Source organism: Martes martes (genome assembly GCF_963455335.1).
Source record: "Martes martes genome assembly, chromosome: 13".
Lineage (NCBI taxonomy): Eukaryota > Metazoa > Chordata > Mammalia > Carnivora > Mustelidae > Martes > Martes martes.
In genome coordinates, this window is record NC_137901.1 from 24,825,291 (window position 1) to 24,851,164 (window position 25,874).

Here is a 25,874-nt window from a genome sequence, read left to right on the forward strand (position 1 = left end):
TAGTAAATTAAATGTTAAAGTAGGAGACACCAAAAATGTGCAAATAATACCAAGTTTTATTTGGTCATTAGGGTACATTATGAAAATAAAAGAGCATTACTATATACTTGAAAAGTTTGATTCCCAATGAGGAAAAAAGGTACAATTTAAATCCAAGCGGTAACTTTTGTTAGTTTTGTTCCTGCCTTGGTCAAATCAGGAAGCAGGCAGATTCTTGTCACATTACAGCCAAAGTTATACCTGCTCCTTTTGCTGTATGATTAGTAGCACAACCCTTGAGGCATCCTGTTGCTTGTGTCATTTGTTTTTTAAGGACATGTAGGGGGGCTCCTGGGTGGCTCAGTCACTTAAGCAGCCGACTTTTGGTTTCTGCTCAGGTCGTGATCTCAAGTTCCTGAGACCAAGCCCCTCATTTACCTCCATGTTCAGTGGGGAGTCTGCTTGAGATTCTCTCTCACCATCTCCCACTGCATGCATGCATGCGCGCTCTCTTTCTCAAATAAATAAATCTTTTTTTTTTTTTTTTAAGGTGTCTTGGTAAGTCTGCCAGTGTTTCTGCCAGCTCTCATGTTCATAAAACTCACTGGTTTATCGGGACACACTTTCCCCTGAGCTAAGTTAGAGAAAGGGCTCAAAAAGGCAGGGTATGTCTAACAAACTAGCTGTTCCCTCATCTCATGTAGAAAGGGCATGTTTAGGGGACATGGCAAAGGATTTATTCAAATATGGTTTGACCCTGACTGCTAGTCTGTCTCCTCCTTCATTTTAGCTGACTACATGGATGCCAAGGCTAGGTCACATTTCTTAGAACCTTTTGCAACCATGTATGGTCTGCATTGTGGCTAAGGGAATATAAGCAGAGGTGATACGGGCAAACTTGCAGGTAGAGTTCTTAAGGAGAATGTGTGTACTTATCTCTGTCCTGCTGACTTGAATGAACATGTGATGGCTGGAGCTGGTTTAGCCATTTTGGACCATGAGTAAATTTAGGAATGCAGACCATACATAGTGGAACAACAAGAGAGTATCATGGCTTTTGACCATCATGGAACAAAATGCAAGCTCTGCTGTACCTACTTTTAGAGTTTTATTGAAGCCATTATTACACAGGTCTGTTACTTTTAACTAGCCTAATCCTAATTTACACTTGGGTGATAATATATAGTGGATGAAGACAAGGCAGTATCATAATAAACCAGCTTTCTAGGATGGTTTATTTATAGGCGTTATCATCAGAACATAGTGACCAGAAAACAGTGGGATGAGCTAGAACCTTGTATCTCTCCTTCTCTGCAAACCACTTTTGGGGCCCATTCCCCAAGCATTTTTGCTATACTCTTCATAAACTATAATGTTTTCTTTTAATATTTTTTGGGCTGGGGGTGGGCCAGAGATAGAGGGAGAGAGGGGGAGAGAGAGAAGAAAGAGAGAGAAAGAAAAATCCTAAGCAGACTCTGCACCCTGCATGGAGCCCGACATGGAGCTTGAGATCATGACCTGAGCTGAAACCAAGAGTTGTAGGCTTAACTGACTGAGCCACTTAGGCACCCCACAAATGACAGCATTTATGTTAAGAGTTAAGAAAGAACAAAAGAAAAACAGTTTCACAAAGAATCTTTTTTGTTGTTAAACAGATTTGAATTCTGCCAGTCATAGTAATTTATGCATTGTTGAGAAAACCATAAGAGCTATTACCAGTGCTTTTTTAACCTAGTTGTAATAGCTGAGACAAAGGAGCGTGCAACCTTAAGGACGTAGGAGTTCGTCAGAAGCCACTTGGCACACACTCAGGTTTTATATTTTATCTTATGAGTGAATGCACGTTAAGTTATGCTTCAGTGACCACATCCATGTTTGTTTCACTTCTATTAAGATGCAGTTCTATGCCAGTTCATTGACTTATTTAACTTCCTTGAAATCTTTGTGTAAAGTCAGTAGTTCAGGAAAAAATACCATGTCTGTTTTCTGGCCTCACTTATTCTTAGCACATCATGGTCCATCTCCAAGGGTTCATGCAGCCCAGTTGGAGAAGTAGCAGATATGTGATTGGAACCTCATGGCATTTCTTCCCACACTGGGTTTTTCTTTTTGCCCTGAGCAGTGTGGGCAGAGCTTAGGGTTCACTGGAAATTTGTGGTGATGAGCTTAGAGCCACTGGAACGGTTGTGTGCTGCTCTTCAGCTACGTAGATCTGCTCTCGGATATGGTGTTGGTGGAAAGTTGGGTTTCATCAAGGTTGGTATTTGGCTAGGTGAATATGATGAGGAAGAGAGGAGTAGGGGAGTTGGGAAGAAGAATACAGGGGGACAGGGGAGCGATCCTGGAGCCATCTGTAGAATCTTAGCTGGGTGAGGAGGGAAGCAAGGATGTGGGGGTGTTGATAGACATGATAAGGTTAAAAGTCGTGTGAGTCTGGTACTAGAGGAGGTGACCTGGAAAGCTGGGAGGTGGTGGCCAGGGAGTGGAATGCATGGGTTCAGAGTTGTAGTAGTGGTGCCATTATTAGTAAAGAGAACTCGTGGCAGGGTGCAGCCATGGGAATGGCTAGTTGAGGTAGCACAGAGGAAGTGAATAAGCAGATCAGGGCTTAAGAGGCATGTTATTGGGTGGCTTAAAATGAGGACCGGAGTACTGTTGAGGGAGAGGTAGGAAGTCAGGTGCTCAAGTTACTAGAAAATGAGCAGAAGGGACAGTGATGTCTGTAGATGATGGTAGCAAGGCTTGATGGGGGTGTCGGAAGGTCACTGGACTGTCGGGAGAGAGGTAGTTGAGACCAGTAATGGAGTCTCATCTCTGTGGCACATGGGCTGTAGAGAGAGAAAAAGCAAGTCAGCACTTGCTAAGTCTTCTGAGAAAGAGCTGTCCTGGTTGTGTGAAGCAGCTTCGGAGCTCTTTGCGGATGGAGGTAAGCAAGGATGTAGGACATAATACGGTTAGTCCTGATGCTCTCTTAGGGGGAGGTAAGTAATCAGTTCTACATACAGCTTTGGACAGTTTGTCCTCGCGAGGCTTTTGGCCTCATGGCCCAGGAGAGAGGCATCTTATCGGAGGGACTCCGAGCACTGTGAGCCTCCCTTTACAGCCTGCTGGCTGGTTGCATCCCAGCAGGGGACGAGTGTCTGATTGGTAGAGTGTGGTCTTGCCAGTCATGCATCACTGTGTTCCGGAGGGCTCACCAGAGAACCCACAACCTCTTAATTGACCATTTTGAAGCTGATTTAACAAATGTATAATTTAAAAAGCTTGAAGTGCATCATTTAAGACCGTGACCAATCCAAAACAAAAGGGGTAGTGCCGGAATCCCAAACACCTGTTGTGCGTGGGTCCGGGCGTGCAGGTGTGCACATGAGGAGCTGGGTAGCACGGACAAGCGTTGCATAGCAGGCAGGCTGTGACAGGAGGCTGACTTAGGATTTCCTTAAGCTCTAGTCATTCTTTTTTCTAGTTTATGAAAACCAAATACAGTATCCCGTGACTGATTTAGTCCGTTAATAATAGGTCAGTATCCATCATAGGTAAACCTGAAAATGAATCTTATACAATGGTCATTCTTCTGCATGAACTTCAGAAAGTACTTGAATTCTTGGCCTGCTTGGTGCCCTTCAGAGTTGGACAGAGGAGCGAGCATTCCCAGAGAAGCACTGTCCTCCGGGCTCCTCGTAGCCCGTCCTCTTTCCAGCCTTACCTCGCTCCGTGCCTCCAGCCGAAGCTCTGGGTATGCAGAAGGGTCGTGCTTGACCAGCTTTGTGTGATACCGTCCGTGCACTGAAAATGCCTTCGTCCTCTCCACCTGCAGCTCGGTCACTCACCTGCGCACACCAGCTCACAGGCAGGAAAGCACCTCACAGGCTGTTTGGGGGAAGCTTTGCTGGGAATGTCCTAGGAGAGCAAGATCTTTTTTCCCCATGTGACTGAGTAACACTCTCAGTACATTGTGTTACAAGGACACCCCTACCTGTCTCCTGTCTTAGGGTGGTGGGCACCCTGAACGTAGTGCTGACAGTGGATTCGTTGAAGAATCTGAGCATGCTTGCCAAAGAGATAATTTAGGAGATGTTTACTCACCATAAGGAAGGGGCAAAGTGCCCGGGAGAGATGGTTCCTTAGGGGGAAGTAAAAAAAATGCAGATGCATTACCAACATGGACAGAAGGTAGGAGAACCTAAAAGGCAATCCATGCAAAACCAACAACAATAAGCAGCGTTCCGTGGATGGGGTTGAAAAGTCAAGAATCTGGCTGATAATTTGGGACTGGGCTCATTTGTGAACCACAGAATAATGCTCCTCGTAGCAAATCCATTGAATTTAGGCCTGTTCTATCCCAGATGCTTTAAGAACTGATCTATGGTGAGGTTTCAACTAGTAATCCACAACTAAGGCCAGGGGCTGCCTTTAGTGTTTTCGAGCCAGAAAGGCAGTGAGGGTACTGGGTGAGACTATCTGCCTTAGACTCAGAGCAACAGGGTGCAGATCTGCTTAGCTCTGTGACTTGAGTAAAGAACTTAGTGTTGAGTTTAATTCGTCTGTAAAATTGGGCGAATTAATGTAATGCTTGGTGAGGTTTTAACATAATTAGTATAGGTCATCATTGAATGGCAGAAGCTCCTCTTTTTCTTCCTCCTTAGTTTCCTTCTCTTCGCTCATACCCCTTCCCCTCAGCAGTCCCAGGAGCATGGTGGTCTTTACACATTATTGATCATCCCATCCGCATAACCTCCTATAGCGGGCCCCGATGTAAGCGAATTGTTATACTATTGTATCATGTATAAGACATCTACAAAATTGATGTTTTCCGAAAAACACGAATCAGTACAAACTTTAAGTATATAAAATTATGTCTAGCAATATAGAAAACCTTTTTTGATATTACAGAAATTATTATTAACAGTCATCTGGATGAGTATTTAAAAGTCTTGCTAATCATGATGGCTTCATAGTTTCATCATTTAATATCCCAAAGAACATACACATTTACAGCCATGTTCACTGTTAATAATGGTGGGTATAACTGTATTTCAGAGTCATTTTTCTTCAGAGATCTGATGAGTATTGTCTTTGTTTTTATTTTCCAAAATGCATCTCACAGGGCCCACACAGGTAACAGAAGGTTGCCTCTGCTGTCTTTTGTGGTGGTGTTTGCTTACAACTGGAATGTTTGCTATATATTCTATATGTGATTTCTTTGCCAGAAAGTTTAAAACGGTTTTATGGCTCCATTATTTTTAAAATAGATGTTTATGAGAGTCAGTTTAGTTAAGCCTAGTTAATTAAGCCTAACCCATGGAACATGTCTTTATGCTGCAAGAGAAGGAAGGAGTTGCCTGTGTTACCCCTGTTGCAAGGAGGACCCCCATTTCTGTTCACAGTTCCTGGGTTACTGGTATGCTAGACACGTGACTTCCTGACAGATGGGATGAGTGTGGGTACTGGTGTCAGTCTGGATAACGTGTGCCACTAAAGCTTAGTGTCTTCATATTTCTTAGGGGAAACACAGGGTTCTACTGTTTTTTCCCTCTCACTCACTCTGCAGACTACTACTGTCAGTGTGTGTATTAACCGCATGTTGAATTATATTGAATGCCTTGGGGGTGTTTCAATTTCATGAGAACTTTCGGACCGTTTGATCTACAGCACTCACTCTGGAGGTTGCATATCCCAGATTTACCACCTGTAACTCCCATTTTGCCACACTTATATCATGGGAACTTTCTGGATTCATGAATTTCGAATCCTCTTTTTCAAATAGTTGTGGATGGATGTCCTCTCATTTTATTTTATTTTTTAAAGATTTTATTTATTTATTTGACAGAGATCGCAAGTAGGCAGAGAGGCAGGCAGAGAGAAAGAGGGGGAAGCAGGCTCGCCGCCGAGCAGAGAATCCGACACGGGACCCAATCCCAGGACCCTGGGATCATGACCCGAGCCGAAGGCAGAGGCCCTAACCCACTGAGCCACCCAGGCGCCCCTGTCCTCTCATTTTAAAGATTCTAGTTTCCCAGTGTCTCCTAAGTTCCCATCCTGCTCTTTAATGGTAGATATCTTTAAAGCATTTAAAAATTCTTTTTAAGTTGAAACGATCAGAGTTTTGAGAAGAAATTCTTTTCATCTTTTCTGGAATGTCATTTTTCAACCAGGAAGTAGCAGTTACAGATTCTTGGTTTATAATCCCCAGAAAAGTAACACCTGGAGACCTACATGGAAAAAAAATGTCGGCTCCTGAAGTTAGGACTAAGTCTGTGCTTTATACTGTACACCTGTACTGCATCGTTCATGGGCAGTCATTTGATTCATATTTACGCCTTCGCCAGTGGACGCTGAATGCTAACATAGGCAGTCAGTCTAAGATTTTACTGGGTAGAAACTTATTTGTAGATTCCAAATCTATTCTCTTTGGTTACTAATACTGTGTTTAAATTTATTCTCTGTGTTTTTGAGTATTAATCATAGTGTTAATCTAGATAGTTTCTGACAAAATCTTATACATGATTCACACTTCAATCTTGATTTTTGTTTGGAGAAGATGAAGAATTTCATATTATTTTTACATAAAAAGTAAATTTTCTTGCAGAAGTGAAAAACTGAAAATTACTCATTATTTTCTTATTTAATATAAAAAATGGTACTGGGCCCTGGGGGGTACAAAGGAATTGAACCACAGCGAAGAATGGAAACCACTCATCTCAGCGAACCCACAGTCTAGCAACAAAAACAGTCATGTAAGCCAGGAGTATGCAGTAATATGGCCATGCGCAGGAGACCAAAGAGGTTTATAGTAACAGTGAAAATTCTAGACATAATAAGGCCCTGGGATTTTCACAGGGGTGACCTATTACTTGGTTGAATTTCCCCAGCGGAAGGAGGAGTGAATGGGTGTGTTTGGTTAAAACTTGTTGAAAGGTACTGCTGTTACTCTTCTGTCATCAGCACACACCTACATTTTACATTTGTTGGAAATGCCTCATCACCAGCATGTGGAAGGGTGGCCAGGATGCCAAGGAGTTACACATGAAGCATCATGGGCAGATGTTGTGGGGACAGGGCATTTTCAGTGTGAAGAGGGGGACTCCTGTGGACATGTACCTGCCAAATGCTTAGTGATATGATATGCATTTCCCCAGCTCAGCCACATCCATGCAACCACTATGATTTTGTGTTATGTGAGAACAACTTGAATTTTCATTTACTTATTTCACTTTGAAATGATTCTTTTTTCAAAATCTTTTTTTAAAAAAAGTCTTATGAGGTGAGTAAATACCCTATTTTTAATTTTTTTTTATTTTTAAAGGTTTTATTTATTTACTGAGAGAGAGAGAGTGAGAGAGTATGAGAGGGGAGAGGGTCAGAGGGAGAAGCAGACTCCCTGCTGAGCAAGGAACCCGATGCGGGACTCGATTCTGGGACTCCAGGATCATGACTTGAGCCGAAGGCAGTTGCTTAGCCAACTGAACCACCCAGGCGCCCCATTTTTTCAAAATCTTAAGCCTATTTTTACTCTATCCTTATACCAAATGGTAATATCTTTGAAAATTGAGATTGATGTGCTAATTATTTATATTTCTAATATGCATAACTACTGAAGATTTCTTTTTAAATGCCAGACTTAACCATCCCTCTGGTCATCAGTGCATTGTTTTGGGAAACACTGCTTTAGGGGCAAGCATCGGAACCCGATTGAATGAGGTTACTGGGAACTGGATAGGGGCCTGTTCTGGAAGGAAGGGCTCTTGGTCCTCTGAACTCACAGGACCCCTTTCTTATTTCATGGATCACAGTTAATTTACCTAGTATCTTTGCATGAGATAGGATTTATCTCTGAGGACACTAGATTTCATTTTGTTTTTCTTAATGCTTTACACTTTATTTTTATTTATTTATTTAAAAAGATTTTATTTATTTATTTGACAGAGAGAGAGAGATCACAAGTAGGCGGAGAGGCAGACAGAGAGAGGGAAGCAGGCTCCCTGCTGAGCAGAGAGCCCAACGTGGGGCTCGATCCCAGGACCCCGAGATCATGACTGGAGCCGAAGGCAGAGGCTCAACCCACTGAGCCACCCAGGCGTCCCTGCTTTACACTTTAATATAGTGTCTAATGGATCTTAGGATCTTGTAAATGTATATTTTAGGGATGTGTGATTGTGGAGTTTCACTGAGATAGATGAATTCTATTACCTTTCATTGTTTTTCCTTTTCAAAAACAGGTATCATCTTCGTAAATACTGAATTATTTCAGTGGACTTTTTTTTTTTCACTTTTTAACAGTTCTGTTTCCTTAAAGGAGTAAAACTTTAGAGATTTTATTTATTTATTTATTTGAGAAAGTTAGGGGAAAGGCAGAGGGAGAGAGACTCTCAGCAGACTCTGTGCTGAGCGCAGAGCCCAATGCAGGGCATGATATGATCCTAAGATCATGACATGAGCCGAAATCAAGAGTCAGATGCTCAACTGACTGAGTCATCCAAGAGCCCTGGGAATAAAACTTTTTTAAAAAAAGTTCCATATGGCTTATATTGTGCATCAGAGATTTTGAAAGATTTCAGACACTCAGGTAGATAAAATGTTTTACTGTCCTATCAGTTTTTAAAATATTTTCCTCTGTTCCTTTACGGTATATATTTTTTTTCTTTTTTGAAATAGTTGAAGCATTCCTTTTGGGAGACAGGTTGGAGGGTAGTAATATCATGTTGTTTTGTGTTAGGAAAATTGAATTTGGCTCAAAATTGTTTTAGGAACTAGCAGTCATCAGATATTTTAAGAGGCTTTGAATGTAAACACATGTAAAAAGCGACTTTCTCCCTCTTCCCCAGTACTGTAGTATGAGCAGCCATAGTTCAAGATTGTGTATATTGTTGTTTTATGTTCATTTTAAAATGAAAAAAATAATTGTCGCAGGGATCATGTTTTCTTTTTTTAATTGACTTATAGCTTTATTTTTTTCAACACGTAGTACATCAGTTTCAGGCGTAGCGTTCAATAATTTATCTATTGCATATAACACCCAGTGCTCATCATGGTCATGTTTTCTTATTAAAGTTGGTTACATAGAAAAAGGAGTCACTTGAGGACTATCCCGCCCCCCTCGTTTTTTGTTTTTTTTTTTTAAAGAGAAACAGGGAGGGGCACCTGGTTGGCTCAGTGGGTTAAAGCCTCTGCCTTCGGCTCAGGTCATGATCCCAGAGTTCTGGGATCGAGCCCCACATCAGGCTCTCTGCACAGTGGGGAGCCTCCTTCCTTCTCTCTCTGCCTGCCTCTCCACCTACTCGTGATCTCTCTCTCTCTGTCAAATAAATAAAGTATTTAAAAAAAAAAAGTGAAGCAGGGAAAGGGAAGGGACAGAGGGAGAGGAGAGAGAATCTTAAGTAGGCTCCATGCCCAGTGTGGAGCCTGATGCAGGGCTCAGTCTCAACCTTGAGATCACGACCTGAGCCGAAATCAAGAGTCAGACACTCAACCAACTGAACCACCCAGGCACCCTGATCTGTATAGTTTTGATGCTTATTCCATGCATTGCTTAGGTTGTCCTTTATAAAGATTGTACCTATTTATAGTCCCACCACTAGTGTCTAAAAGTACCTGTCCCATAGTACCCTCATCAGCATTGAAGGCACTGTAATTTAAAATACAGGATTAAAGCCAATTTTGACAGTATTTAGAACTTTAAAAATAGCAAGCTTTTCCTTTAAATAGCAAATATAAAATCTGTATTTATGAACTTTTAGAAGTATCAAATATAAAAATCTGTATTATTTATACACTTTAAAAATATTCTTTGGGGGGGGGCGCCTCAGTGGCTCAGTGGGTTAAAGCCTCTGCCTTCGGCTCAGGTCATGATCCTGGGGTCCTGGGATTGAGACCCGCATCCGGCTCTCTGCTCTGTGGGGAGCCTGCTTCCTCCTCTCTCTCTGCCTGCTTGTGATCTCTGTCAAATAAATAAAAATAAAGAAAAAAAATAAAGAAAATATTCTTTGGTAAGTAACCAAAGTAAGAAAGTAAAAACAAGTAAGTGAAATCAGTAAGTAAAGGAACAAAAGAAGGCCGACCCCTGTAAGGATATAAAGCATGAAAAAGATGGAGCTCTTTTCCATCAGGGAGTGCACAGGAGGTCTCGGGCATGTATACCGTGCACAAGTGTAATGGAGGTCCGTAGGTGCAGTGAGTGATGGGGAAAGACGTAACCAAAGTGCCAGGAGAGCAGAGAGGAGGCAAGAGTTATTTTTTGCTTTATGTATTAGAGCAGATATATTATTGTGGACCTTAAACGATTTTCCAAGCTAGAAAGGATGTGGAAGAAGAAAGAAAATTAAAAAATGGGAGGAAGTGGAATAGCATCTTTGGTTGAGACTCATAATGAGTGTGTAAGTCTATTTATTGATGGATTTCTGGGCTGGTTTTTACCTTCAAGGATCATCCGGACGTTTAGGTAACATGCTTTTTGTCCCCCACAAATGCAGTGCAGTTTATTTGCTTGTCTCTGTTTTGTGTCCATTTCTCCTTTGGACTGTGAGCTCCATGCCTAGGGCCTCAGTGTCCTTGGGTTCATCACGGTCAGTCCAGTGTCTTGCACTTTGCCCAGTCTGTAGCAGGCCATTACTACACGGTGAACTGACCGCATAGAAATGCATGGGCAGTCAGGACAGAGCTGGGGATGGTGAGTTTCCTGCGTGGTTGGTATGCGACCCTTAAAAGAAATCAACTTCAAAGTTAGTGATCATCAGACAAGTATTTTTTTTCCCCTGCAGATACTCCTAACCGGTGATGGAACTGTTCTGTGTTTTGACTATATCGATGTCCTATCCTGGTGGTGATACTGTACTATAGTTTCATAAGATATTACCGTTAGAGAACAATGGGTGATGGCTACACAGGGGCCCTTGTATTTTTTTTTTTTATAAGAACATGTGAATCTACACTCACCTATAAAAGTTTTTAAAAATTTTGTGCAAGGAATTTTTTTTTAAAATTATGATTGTTTGTTAAAAACAAAAGTGAGACCCAAGCAATAATATTCTGGAATGTTACAACACATAATGATGTTAGGATATTGGTTTGGCTTTTCATTAGAGGTCAAATACCAGTGGCTTGAACAAGATAGAAGGTTTACATTTCTGTCACAAAACTCTAAGCTGGTCCAGGGGTGTGGGCAGGTTTGTGTCCTGAGGTCATGTAGGGACCAGAGTTCCTTCTGTCTTGTTTTGCCATCCCCTTGGGTGGTGTCCTCATGGACAAAGTTGAATCTGTCTGCCTCCCATAAGCCTTGGTTCCAGCCCAGGGGAAGAGTGAGGATGTGAAGAGAAAATAACTGCTTTTTGAGGATATGACTGAAAAACTGCATATGCTCCTCCTAGTCATATCCCGTTGGTTGAAATTTAGTCAAATGGCTGTAGTGTGCTGCAGGAAAGACCAGGAAATGTAGTCCTGCCCAGCTCAGTCCCAGGGCATTTTATTAATAAAAAGGAAAAAAGGGAGTGTGGTATTAGGATCAAGTAGCTGGCTTCCCCCCCCCCCCAGGTTTGCCCTGTTCCATTTCTTTATGGTAGCATTGTCTTTTCCTACTGTTTTACTATTTTACACATAGCCCAGGTAATGCACAGGTGTTTAAGAGTTAGATGTATTTGTTAGACCATTATGAGCTGTTGTTTTTTTTAAACATTTTATTTGAAAGGGAGAGAAGAAGAGAGAGAAAGCACGAGTCAGGGGAGAGGCAGAGTGGGAAATGGACTCCCCACTGAGCAGGGAGCCTGACTCGGGGCTCGATCCCAGGACCATGACCTGAGCTGAAGGCAGACACTTAACTGACTGAGCCATCCAGGTGCCCCTGTTCGATCATTACGGAAATTAAAAATTAAAATTGGATTGTGGTGGTTTGCTCATCTTCTCCTTTTGCTGTTAACTTCTTTAGAGGCCCAGTGTGACTTTTTTCTTTTATTCTTTGTACTTTTGGTAACTGTCATAGCACCTCACCCTAATAGGTACTTACTATGTACTTATCGATTGATTATAGTCTTTTACTTGTGTTGACTGAAATGTCTCTAGCAGAACTTTCATACATATTTCTAACAGTTGACCTACTTTCTCCTTAAATTTTTCTCCTAAAATTTCCTGATACCTGGTTCGTTATGATATTATAGGTCCAAATGTATGAATATGTCCCTTTTAGCATTGGTTTTATAACCAAAGATGGTATAGTATCACTATTTTTTGTATAATTCCAATTGAATAATTAATGTTATGCATTTGTTAGATGTAAAAGATCAATTTTAGTTTGGCAAGTAGCATGTTCAGTAACATAAAAAAATAGCAGTTTACCTTAATTTCATTGGCTTAGTAAAATAATGTTTAAGCTTCAGTTCAACACTTTGTTTTTTTCCTTGATTATTTTATTGATGTTTCTGTTTGTCATACTTTGTGTTTTCCTCACATTTTTATTGTTAAGAATAAATAATTTTGAATCAGTGCTTTTAAAAAAAATTGAATCAACAACACCAGATTTGTTCTTTTAGTTGATTTCAGTACTTTCTGGTTTTAGTTAGATCAATTTTATTTTAAGAGTTTATTTGGAAGACCTGAGGGATACAATTAAAAAACTTGGGAGACCATCCTTAATTTGCTTTTTTAGAACAGAAGGAAATATACTGTAACTTTCCCTTATTTTTCTGGTGGAGAGAAATTTTGTTTGCCAACAGGAAAATGCAATTCCACTAAGATTCTTGGGTCATAGATCAGAGGCTTGGATCAACAAAAAGAAACGAACTTTTGGAAGAATTCTGGTCCAACATTATGGGCCAGTTTAAACGACAATGTAGGCAATGGCAGGCTGCCTCCTTTCTCCCTATAAGGAGAGGCAGCATTGCAGTAATATTTACCAGGGATAGGGAGGAGGCTGCGTGTGGTGGGGCCGGCTGGGCTGTGCTAGCTTCTCAATAAAGAATTTGACATTATATGTGGCTTCTCCGCCAGCTTGGGGAAACCTGAAGTGGGGGGAAAAAGGGAAGTGAAGTTGTGCCCTCAGAATTTTGTGAAATTCTTCCAGTGCCAGTCAGCTCTTATTTCTTCTCCTAGTCATGAAGATGTGCAGCTCTGAAGAGAATCCAAAAAACAAGCAAAAAGCCACTTATCTTTTACCTCGGAGAGCACTTCATGATCATTTTTCTTGCAGATTGAACTTCCTAATTGTGTTTTTCTTTGCTTGCGATCCTGGAACACACAGGTGGTGGACGTAGGGGTACACAGTCATGGAGCATACTCTGAGTGGAAGGAAGTGACTGGAAAGTTTTTATAATGTTAAGATAAACAACAAATCAGTCCCAAAGCAAATAATACTTGGAGGCTGGTTGGACTTTCTTAAATGATTTTGAGTTTCTTATGAAATGCTTCAAGTTTTTCAGCTGTCTCACGAAGATTGTTTTGAATAAATTTAAATTTGTGATGTGTAATAATCAGTTGTCAGTTGATAATTTTTATTCAAATACCTGGATTTTCCTAATGAAAAGCAGGGAGAACAGTGCTTAACAGAAATTTTTCTTCTGTCTCAATCATCTCAAAGTCTTTCTTACATTAAAAAAAAATCCTTCCCCTCACTTCTCTTGCTGGGCCTCAAGTTTGCTTGTGCCTACACTGAAGGTTTATTCCGAATATGCTGCGCACTTTGAGCTTCCCAGTATACACCTTTAGGACCTCCAAAATTTGTTCAGGAAGACTCTTCACCTTCTCTACCCACCCCGCAATAACAGCCTCTTCAGAGTAAATAGTAGTCATTCCACTGGCTCACAGGAAAAGTTTGGGATTTGCAGGACCACAATCATATAAGAAAAGATAAATTGTCGGTATCCGTGCGGTCGTTTTGTACGGTGTGCTCAATTGAAGATGTAAAATATTAGAAACGAATGAATAAATGTTCACTCTGAACTGTTGACGGAATAAAGAAGAAATTAAAAGTATCTGCTTATGTTTGTTGAAGCAAAATAGCATTTTTCAGTTTTGCTTATTTTGCCATCCATTTAAAATTTCTTTACAAAAACATTTAATTTCCCTAACAAAGGTGTTCTTTACAAATGCCATCTGCCCGTTATAATAAGTAATAATAATAATAAAAAAACTAACCGAGTACAAAGACTAAAATATCACGCCCACTGCCACCCCCTCAGGTCTGCTCAGTGTTCATGTGTTGGTGTTTATCCCTCCATAATTGTCAGAAAGTGCTTTTTCAATTTTTCAAAATTACAGTCCTATCCCCAGTGTGCACTGCATCACATTTTCTGGGGCTGGTGACCAGGGAATGTTCTTCTTCCCTTGCTTGTTTCTTTCATGTTCCTAACAGAGTTGTGCTTGAATCCGTACATGTTGTAGAAGAGCAGTCCACTGAAGAAACACGGGAAGAAGTAAGAGACTCCTCAGGTGCCCTTCACCCTTGCCCGTGGCCAGAGCTAACTGCGGTTAGCAGTGTACCCTGCCAGCCACCTGTAGCTGCCTTTACGTGCAGAGGGATGTAGCTACAGTTTTTAAAAAACAAGGGGGCATATTATTTGTGTGCGTATATAACTGTCCTGTGATTTGCATTTTCACTTAATGAGATACTAATCAAGTTTTTCCATGTCCTACATAATCATATATCCCTGGGGTCTGTGTTGTTCTGTTTAATTTTATTGTCTTACATTTATTTTTAAATAATTAAATGGTTATATTCTTCTTACAAAAAAAGTATACAAATAAAGCACAAGTCTTTCTTGAATTCCACGCCAGAGGTAATTTCTGTTACCAATATGGTGTACACTTTGTCCTTCCTGGGTTTTTATTATTATTTATTTTTATTTATTTTTTTATTTTTAAAATTTTTAAAATTTTTTTTCCTTCCTGTTTTTTTTTTTAAGTTTTAAATTTATTCCCATAAGGTTAACAGTGTTCTGCTAGTTTTAGGTGCACTGTGGTATACTGGTCCAGCAGTTCTGTACTTGGCTCAGTGCTCATGACAAGTGCACTCCTGAATCCCCTTCACCTCTTGCACTCATCCCCCACCCATCTCCTCTCTGGTGACCATCAGTTCGTTCTCTATAGTTAAGAGTCTGCTTTTTGGAGTCCTTCCTGTTTGTTTGTTTTTTAAGATTTTATTTATTTATTTGACAGAGAGAGATCACGAGTAGATAGAGAGGCAGGCAGAGAGAAAGGGGGAAGTGGCTCCCTGCTGACTATAGAGCCCATTGTGGGTCTCAATCCCAAGACTCTGAGATCACGACCTGGGCCGAGGGCAGAGGCTTAACCCACTGAGCCACCCAGGCACCGCCCCCCCCTTTTAAAGATTTTATTTTGTTTTTGTTTTTAATATTTACACACGCACACGTGGTTTTGGTGGGTAATTTTTAAATTATTGTCTCAGTTTTCCTGCAGCTTGTCTTTTTTTTTTTTAAACTTAGTATATCTTAGAGATCTTTCCTTGTTAATACGTAGATATCTTAACTCATACTGTATTCCATAGTATAGATAAACCATAGCTTATTGTAACCATTTACTGTTGGTTAACATTTACATTGTCTCTGTTATCTGACATTTATAAACATTATTAAATATTCTTATACATGCTTCTTTGTGTGCCTGTTCAAGTGTTCTCTAGTATAAGAAAAAAAATTGCTGGGTTGATAGGGGAGTGCATTTTTAGTTTCCAGGAGAACTGCCAAATATCCTTCAAAAATCTGGTACCACTTTGATTTCTCACTGTTGGTTATTTTCTTATATACCGTTACCAATCTGTGTTACAATCTTTAAAAAATTTTTTTTGTTTTCTTGGATGATCTTATTATCACATTAATTTCTCTTTTATTGCTTTGAATTTTTAGTTTCCACTTTTATTTTGGGTTGTTGGCTTTCTTTACTGATTTACAGGAGGTCTCTTAAAAAATAAATATCTTTTTCTGTTTTGTATGTTGTAGATACTTTCTTCTCTCTTACTTGTTTAGGATATATTTAATCACATCTAAGTATTTCATATCTTAAGTAGTCAACTTACTGTTCTTTTTATCTTCTTGATTTTGTTTTCTGTATGAGAAAAAGCCTTTCTCAACTCAAGTTTTACACACATACTTTTAAAATTAAATACTGTGGAAATGACTAAATTCTACTGTCCCAGAGACATTTCTAGAATTTTTTTTTTCTCACTGATTTGGAATACTACCTGTATCATAAGGTTAATTCCCAAATATATGTGGTTCTGTTTCTGAACTTGAGCACATTTTTAGTCCATCAGACTAATTTGTCTCCTGCCAGTATCATGCTTTTAAGTGACTTTAGCTTTATAAAAGCCTTGCTGTTTAACCCAGAACATTCCTCTCCAGGTTAGTCCTTCTTAGAAACCATTTCCTATGTATTTTTATATCCAGCAATATTTTATTTGCTCTGTATTACAAAATACTGCATAAATTCCTCTTGGCATTTTGATAGCAGTTGTACTGAATTTTAGATTAACTGAGGAGCAGTTTTGCAGTATTGCCTTTTTTAAAAAGCATATTTATTTTGGAGAAAGCATGAGTGGGAGGGGCGGAGGGAGAGGGAGAGAGAATCTCAAGCAAACTCCACGCTGAGCATGGAGCCCAACATGGGACTCAGTCTCATGACCCTGAGATGGTGACCTGAGCTGAAACCAAGAGTCAGTTGCTCAACTGACTGCCACCCAGGTGCCCCTAGGGGTATTGCCTTCTTGTCCAGAAATATGTTGTGCCTATATATTAATTCAGTCTCAAAGTCTGTGGTTATCTCTCTGATGGTCTTACACATTTCTTTTGTGTTGATTCTTGAAGATTTTATTGGCTTTGTTGCTATAGTGATCGGGCTTTATAGTTATTTATTGCTTGTGTGTTAGGTAGGTTTTTTATTTTTTTATATGTTGATCTTTTTAGTTGTAGAACAAAATCTATTATTTCTAATAGTGTGTCAGTTGATTCTCTTGATGTCTTAGAGAAGCTCTGTCTGAAAGAAATGTGAGCCTAGATGCAAACCACATACGTAATTTAAAATTTTCTAGTAGCTTTATTCAGACAGTAAAAAAAAAAACAAAACAGTTGACGTTTATGTTAACAATACTCTTTAATATGTCCAAAATATTATAATATCAACATGGAATCAATATTAAAAAGTTAGTGTGAAATTTTTACTTTTGTATTAAGTCTTCAGAATTCAGTATTTTATACTTACAGCACAATGCATTTGGGACTAAACATATTTCAGTTGCCTAGTTCCCACAGTGGCTTGTGGCTAGTGGCTACTCTATTGGACAGTGCATAGTCAGGTTGCTTGCAAATAATGAAATATTTTTCCTTTTTGGGGGGTGAGGAGGTGGTCTTTCTTTTTCCCCTTGCCCTAAAGCTTTTGCTTGGAGCACCAGTAGTGTGGTGGTAATGTGGGTGATAATGATGGGAGTTCTTCCAGTGTGTGGTCAGTGGGGATTTCTGATTAGATATACTTTAAAATCAAAAGAGGTTACTTTACTTTTCTGGCTTGTAAGAATTCTTAATAGGTTTTAGGTTTAATTTTAAAAATTGGCCAGATTATCTTTCTCTCAATCTTTTCAAACTGACTAGAAATACACGCATACCTCATTTTACTGTGTTTTGGCTGATTGTGCTTTGTAGGTACTGCCTTTTGTTTGTTTGTTTGTTCAGGTTTTTGACAGCCCTGAATCGACCAAGCCTATCATCCCCATGTTTTTAACCACATTTGCTCACTTTGTATCTCTGTATCACATTTTGGTAATTCCCACAATATTTCAAATTTCTTCATTAATGTTATATTTGTCATGGTGATCAGTAGTCAGTTATTAGAACTAGCAAAAGCTCAGATGATGGTTAGTTAGCATTTTTTTAATATTGAAGTATTTTTTAATTAAGATATGTACATTGATTTTTTAGACATAATGCTATTTTGTCCAGTTAATACACTACAGTATAGTGTAAACATAACTCTTAGATACAGTGGGAAACCAAAAATTCATTTGATTCACTTTAACACGATACTATTCATTTTATTGCTGTGGTCTGGAACCAAACCTGCAATATCTCTGAGGTACGCCTGTAAATTAATACATTTCTAGAATGATGGACAGTTGTTGCATTTCAGAGACAAAACTTTCCTGATTATCATGAATTTGTTCCTTTAACAAATTTTTCTCTAAGGTTTCATCTGCTTTGCATTTCTCCCTCTTGTTTTATTTTTAAATTTTTTTTAATTTTTTTTATTATGTTAGTCACCATACAGTACATCATTAGTTTTTGTTTTTGTTTTTGGTTTTTTTTTTTTTTTTAGTACATCATTAGTTTTTGATGTAGTGTTCCATGATTCATTGTTTACATATAACACCCAGTGCTCCATGCAGTCCATGCCCTCTTGTTTTAAATGCAGTCGTTACTCAGTTTCTGTACCTTTTTCAGGCTTTGTCAAATGAGTTGTGTGAATATGCCTCTTGTTGTGTACTTAGGAGCTATTTAGATAATACAGGAATTGTCTGTACTGGGAGAGCTTGGTAGACTTACTTGTAAACATCTGGACTTGATTTGGTTTTTAGGGCTAGCTCTTTGACCCCATTTCCCACTCTTTTAAGGTTATTTGTCCATTCAGATTTTTGTCTTTGGCCGATTTTGGTATTTTGTATCTTCCTAGATATTTTAATATTTTGCTTAAGTTTTCAAAGATATTGGTATAAAATTATACATGAAATTTTATTGTAATTATGTAGATGTTTTGCTATATTAAGAAAATCTAGAAAGATATAGGAGACTTATTAGTGGTTATCTACGGGAAGTAGAAGTGGAATTATGGGAGTAGGGAGTGGTAGTCTTAAAAAATTTTACCTCCTTTGGCAATATGAGAATTTTCAAGTAATGAACTTGTTTCTGTTTAATAATTGAAAAGGGTTATTTCAAACTTTTAAATATTAAAAAGTATAGAATTAAAAATTATAGAATTTTTAAAAATTATAGAATATCATACAGAAATATGTACATCCATCTTACTACTCCCAGCACATCTTAACTGTGTGTTTTCTTCTCAAGCTGGCCTCTGGACTGTCTTCACACTGGGTGGTGTGGGCAGCAAAGCAGCTGCCTCTCCAGAACTGTCTTCCCCTCTAGCCAACCAGAGTCTCTTGCTTCTGCTGGTGCTGGCCAACCTGACTGATGCTGCAGAGGCACCAAACCCCTACAGACAAGCCATTATGTCCTTTAAGAATACGCAAGGTTTGTGCTACTTTGTTCATTCCCTCCCTCCCTCCCTTCTTTACGCTCGTTGTGGAGTCCAACACGGGGCTCAAACTCACAACTTTGAGATCAAGACGTGAGCTGAAATGGAGTCAGATGCTCAACCAGTTGAGCCACCCAGGTACCCCTGAATAGTCTTTCTTATGAGGAAAGAGGGTATTGCTTATACATATTGTTTATTTTTTTGTAGTTGTGAAGATGATTCTCAATTTGTATATTTTCATGTTGGTTAAAGATGAGAAAAACAGACTCTTCTGTCTGTATTCACAGACTCTTCTTCCTGTATTTTCTTCCTGTATTCACAGGAAGGTCAAATAAAACTTAGATGAGAGCTGTGGTTCTTTATAGCCATTTAAATTTACATTTTTATCTAGAGATAACCAAGCCAGAGTTTGCTTAATTTAGATCTGCCTGTCCTACCTATTAGACATAGGAACTAACCAGAAAACTCCAAATGATAGGTTGTTTGAGGTTTCTCATTTAAAGTCTGTATTCCAGTTAGAGTTTTATAAAACTAAAAATTAGAACTCTGCAAACTTTTTTCTGCAAAGGAGCAGATGGCTTTGTGGGGTCATACGTTGTCTGTCACTACCTCTTACCTCTGCTGTCGAAGCACAAAAGCAGGCAGAGATAATAAGGACGTGAGCATCGCTGGTTTCCACTAAAACTTATTTCCAGAACAGGCGATGGGCTTGCCCATGGGCTCTAGCTTGCCCTGAGGTAGAGCTTGAGTAGTTAGTTCCATGTTGAAAGAGTAATCTCTAATCAAAAGATTACACCCCATTAAAAAAGGGGGGGATTATACGCCATTGGCCAGATTAATACAGTAGCTAGATTTTCAAGAATTATGGAACACTAGTATAATTAAGATGGGTTAAGAAGTGAAGTTATTGGGTAGGAACATTCTTAAAGCTTCTGATACGTGTTACCATGTTCCTTTCCAGAGTTCTCATGCATGTTTCTTACTAGTGCATGAGTGTGCCAGCTGGGGGTACATTTGCCAACTAGTATTATTATTTGTAGGGGAAAACAGTAATAGGGAGTCTCAAACAATTTGATAGAGAAAAAAATGAAAACTCATGTATCTGAGAATGCTTTCCTGTTTCCATTACCATTCCATCGTGGCTTACTGGTTAAGAGAGCAAGTTTTGGAGTCAAGCAGATCTAAGTTTATGCCACAATTCTGTCACTTCAGAGCTGTGAGGCCTCCTACAGTTTGCTTAACATCAGGCCTAACTGGCTTTGTCTGTAAAATGGGGATAACATCACCTAATAGGATTTGTATAAGTACCGTGCAAGGTAATGTTTGAAAGCAATAAGCTCACATTCTACAACATAACCAGATGTTCAGTATATGGTATTTATTGTTACTTTTGATGCTCAGGCCAGATGTTACTTTTTGGGGATAGCCATCTTTCTGGTGGAACGTTTCGTGCAATGATTCTGAACATTGACTTTAAAGTTAGACTGCCTTGGGTTCATATCCCATTTTTTATTCTTTAAAGACCAATATATTTATCTGTAAAGCAGGGGTTATAATCTCTACCTCACAGGGTTCTTATAAAAATTAAGCGGGTTTTTATTATAGTACAAAGTCACTATATTATTGCCATAATTTTAAGAAGCAGTGTAATGGAGTAGTGAAGACTTACCTGGGGCTGATCTTGGAAAAGTTAATCTCTACAAGCCTTTATTTCATCCTTTGTGAAACTGGTCAAAATAATGACATGACCATTGTATGCATTAAATTAGGGATAATACATGGAAAGCTGTCAGTATAATGACTTAGTTCATAGCACTTCTTAGCTAGTAATATTTAAATGTTATGGAGACACACAACACACGTATTCCATTTGCAGCCAGGTGTATACAGCTGGCGAACACATACTGCATAATGAGGCATAGCGTTTCCAGAATCTTCCTCCACTGAGAGTTCTATAGATGCTCTAGTCATTTGCATACTCACAGATTACCTGCAATGCTTCCTTTCACCATCCTTTGCAAAAATAAGTTAGTCACATAAAACAACTGTCAAAAATACAGTGTTAGTGAAAAAATAACCTGTATTTTAAATGTAGGAGGAAAAGTGAGGGCATTGTGTAGTAAAATTGAAGACATATTTAAGATAATTCTCACAAATGTACAGTTTAGAAGAATCTGAGAGGTATGGGACTGTACTATCAAAGACGGCGTTGGCACACATTTCTTTTCAGTAAGAGTTAAGCTTTTGGAGACGCTAAAGCAGTACTTTTAAATTTTTATTTTTATTTAGTTATTTTTTGCTAGTGGTTCTGTCTCTTTTTTAAAAAAGTCTTGGTTCTTTTTAAGATATTAAAATATCAATTTGTTGTGCTATCACATTCTGGTGTTTTATCTGATAAGGTTATACTTTTCTCCAAGTCCATGGACCTGTCTTTCCTTCGTTTTTGGCTTGCTTACTCTGCTGGCTTCAGTGTCTGAGCAAGTCCAATTAATTGGTAGGAAAAGGGCACTGTTAGTTTTGCAGTATCAGGAATTTTCCCACATGGGTTGTGATTTATGGTTTTCATGATGTTGGTCACTCTATTTTAAAAAAAGGTTTACCAAAAAATTATATACATTTTCCGATAGTTGTTTGAGAGTCACCATATTCTAGTGTAGAACCTAATGCTGAACATACTGATGCTAATAATACTTTAAAACTAGAGAGGGGCGCCCGGCTGGCTCGGTCAGTGGAGTGTGCAACTCTTGGTCTCAGGGTCATGAGTTTCAGCCCCATGTAGAGTTAACTTACTAACCAAATAAATAATAAAAATAAGAACTAAAAAAAAAAATAAAACTAGCTGAATGATATGATGTTATCCTAGCTCTTTTCTTCATAAATAGATTAGGGATATTGGTGAATGAGCCATACTTATTCATTTGAAAAAAATTAACTCAGCTTGAAGTAGGGCTGATTTTGGAAAAGATATTTTAACCCTTACAAGAACATTTACTGTTTTATTTAGGAACTTCTGTATTTTTCTTTTTTTTTTTAAGGATTTTATTTGTTTATTTGACAGCTAGAGATTACAAGTAGACAGAGAGGCAGGCAGAGAGAGAGAGAGGAAGCAGGCTCCCTGCTGAGCAGAGAGTCCGATGTGGGGCTTGATCCCAGGACCCTGGGAACATGACCTGAGCCGAAGGCAGAGGCTTTAACCCACTGAGCCACCCAGGCGCCCCTGTATTTTTTTTTTTAACCCTTACAAGAGGATTTACTGTTTTATTTAGAAACTTCTGTATTCGTTGTCTCCATATTTTTTATTTGGGATTGGTGGTTATATAGTTTTGGTAACAGAACATGTAAGCTGCCATGTTTAAATTATATCTCTTAAAGCACCTTTGGCCTGGGTCTGTAGCTCTGCTTATTTAAGCTCCTGTGTTCTTATAGCCAGTTTCGTTCAGCTATATCAATGCACAAATCCTAATAAAGTCAAAGTATGTGACTTAGTTTGCTTGCCTTTTTTTTTTTTTTAAAGATAAAAAGTTGCCCTCAAGTAGTATTTGCACATATATTTAGTCATTGGAAAGCCTCGGTTTAGATAGTACAGAGAATTAAACTGTCCCAGCTTTTTTTTTTTTTTACTTTGGTGAGAACATTTCAGTTCTACTCTCTCAACAAATTTCAGTTTTATAATAGTATGATCAACTCTAGGCACCATGCTTTACATTAGTTTAGTTCTTCAAGTAAAACTTAAAATATAAATTGAAATTTTGAATCTGAAATGTAGCGACATACCAAGTTGATGGGAAATGTATGGTACATGTGAACAGTGTTTTTCTTATTTACATGAGGCATGGTCCAGAAAATACTGACATAATATTTTAAAAATGTTGTGGTTTCTCTGTTCCAGACAGCAGTCCTTTCCCCTCATCAATTCCACACACTTTCCAGATTAACTTCAACAGTTTGTACACAGCCCTGTGTGAACAGCAGACATCTGACCAGGCAACTCTCCTCTTGTACACGTTGCTCCATCAGAATAGTAATGTTAGAACATACATGTTGGCTCGCACAGATATGGAAAATCTTGTAAGTATCACACTACACATTTCAAACTTTCTGTATTGTTTAATCTTTTGAAGAGCAGTTTCTTTTCCCAGGACGGTAAGGTACGTTTGCCTGGTTGCAAAGGTGATGGTTGAGAGATTGACAGGGACCTGCCACCAGGCGCAGACGGGGATATGAAGTTTACAGTGTGGGAGACACGGCACATGGCTTCCCTGTCCTCCAGGTCTCTCCCTGCCCAGGATCCAGCCTGATGGAGTCCTTCAGGAAGCACCGCCACCATTCTCAAGTTTTTATACCCTGGTGGTTCTTTTCAGATGCTAAATGTCCACCCACCAAGTTCCTATAGCCAGTCCCAGTCACAGCAAGTTCCTGGTGAACATGGCTAAGCTTGGTTTCCCATGTGTCCCAGCCCTTTGGGAGGCTTAGGCTTGAGGTCTGCCTGAACTCAGTTCTGGGAGTGTTGTTAGAGTTTCTTTAGGGTACCTATACCAGATAGCAACTTACATGTACACTATTCCTTTATTATGTGAGTGAAAAACTCTGGTAGGGAATCACGAATTTCCCTTTGCAACTAATGTGTAAACAAAAATGTTTCTCTGAGTGGAAAGTAACCTTACCTCACCAAGGTGTTAATATTATAATTGAAATACATTCTACAGAGATACCTGTGGGTTAGTTATACGTTAATAGAATTGTGAACATCCCTAAATAGCCAGCAGCTTGCTGGTGACAATAGGAATGTTCCCTCTGTACCAGGTTTTACAGGTTGACAGCAGGATTTACCAGGGATTCGGTGGCCATTTTTTCAGTGTTAAAGATAAAATAATGAGTTAACATGGAATGTTAGAATTCATTTGAAGAGTATGTTCCATGTCAAAGTGACACTAAGGACAAAAAACGTGATGAGCTAACCTGTCTGCGCACCAGCTATCTATGGGAAATATTGTTATTTTAAGTAGTAAAATTAGATGTAACAGTGTACTGCTTATGTGAGTAAAAACTTGCGAGATGGCTTGTTTACTGAGGCGTGAGTGAGAATAAGCAGAGACAATTCTGAGCATGATGTATCCTAAGGGAAATGACGGCAGTGAGCAGAGAGCCCAGAACACCACCTGTTCTAGAAAGTTCCATGGTAAGTATGTTGGTACCTAAGAATTTGCAGGAACAGACATCTCTACGTGATGACATACACCAGTGAACACTTAAAAGGTTTTGTTTTGAGGGCTTTTTTTTGGAGTGGGGAATGGAGGGTTAATGTTCATTTTTGTTTTTTAACTTATATAGATTATTTTGATAATGTCTCAACTTAGGTCCTTATCTGTCTTTTTACCTTTATTCTATAATATTGGGACTATGATTAGAAAATGTGTTATTGGTAGGAAATTTACTGGGCTGATCTGATTTTGTTAATAATTTTATTCTACAATCTTTCCTATTAAGGTAATGTTTGACACATTAGTATTTGTAAGAATACATTATTGTGTATAAGTTCCTGCTAGGCTAGAGGCAGACCTGCTTCTACTCAGTGTCACTTCTACTAAGTGATCTCTGCAGACCCACTCTTTACGTGGTGGCACACTGTCATCCAGGGTGATTGTTTTCTCTATCGGTGTTGGAGCTGTACGTGGGGAAAGTACTTTCAGACGTATGCTGGTTTGTGTGGTTTTCTTTTTCCTTTAAAGAAACCTATAACTATGAAATTAAAACAGTGTATAATAAAAGCATAAAGGTTGAACATTTGTCTTAAAGTAATTGAAATAGTAAATTAAAATTTCTATTTGATAGGTTTTACCAATTCTTGAGATTCTGTATCATGTCGAAGAAAGAAATTCACACCATGTGTATATGGCCCTTATAATATTATTGATCCTCACGGAAGACGATGGCTTTAATAGATCAATTCACGAAGTGGTAAGTTACTGTTACTTTGCTTAGAGTTTCAGAGTTACAGAATAGGCAGGTCCCTCCACAAGATTTACTGCAGCCTTCGCATTTCTTCCTGCTTTTCCTTCTGGTAGATGTTTCCACAAGACTCTGACTTAGAAATGGTGTGCCTGTCTTCAGATTTATGAAGTGCTTTTTTTCTGAATGACTATTAGCCACTGTTAAAAACTCTGTCAAAATGGTTTCCTCAGTAACTGAGGCAAATGTTTTTGCTGCCACTGAGTTCATTTTTCCTCTGTGTTTCGTTTCCCCTTCTTAGTTGTGGCAGAAATTGTCAAACAGGTTGCATCTTGTATACAGAGTAAATGAAAGAATAGGGAATAAAGAGAAGCCTGAAAAGTTGTTTTATGTTTTTGAAAACAATGTAACATAATTTAACTCTTTCAGTTTTAGTCTTATGGGTCAGTTCCAACCCCAAACTGATTTTTATCTTCCTCTTTGTATTTTCTTTGTGTCAAAGCAACACATGTATATAGTGTTTTTTAAGATTTTATTTTTAAGTAATCTCTGCACCCAATGTGGGGCTCAAACTTACAACCACTGACTGAGCCAGCCAGGCACCCCAACACATGTACACATTGTTTTAAAACTTATATAGAAGGTTTAAAACTTATGTACCAGGTTTTAGTGCAACATAATACATCCCATGTCTATCCTACTACACCTGA

General features: G+C 38.9%; 1 protein-coding gene across 1 annotated transcript in view; it reads left to right on the forward strand.

The window, feature by feature from the left end:
- DYM (dymeclin) overlaps nucleotides 1-25,874 on the forward strand; it is a 334,108-nt gene that overhangs the window by 111,276 nt on the left and 196,958 nt on the right. Inside the window, exons 9-11 of the mRNA XM_080821087.1 lie at nucleotides 19,029-19,211; nucleotides 23,105-23,283; nucleotides 25,048-25,173. Of these exons, the coding sequence (XP_080677213.1) occupies nucleotides 19,029-19,211; nucleotides 23,105-23,283; nucleotides 25,048-25,173 (488 nt within the window). The remainder of the gene's footprint in view (nucleotides 1-19,028; nucleotides 19,212-23,104; nucleotides 23,284-25,047; nucleotides 25,174-25,874) is intronic.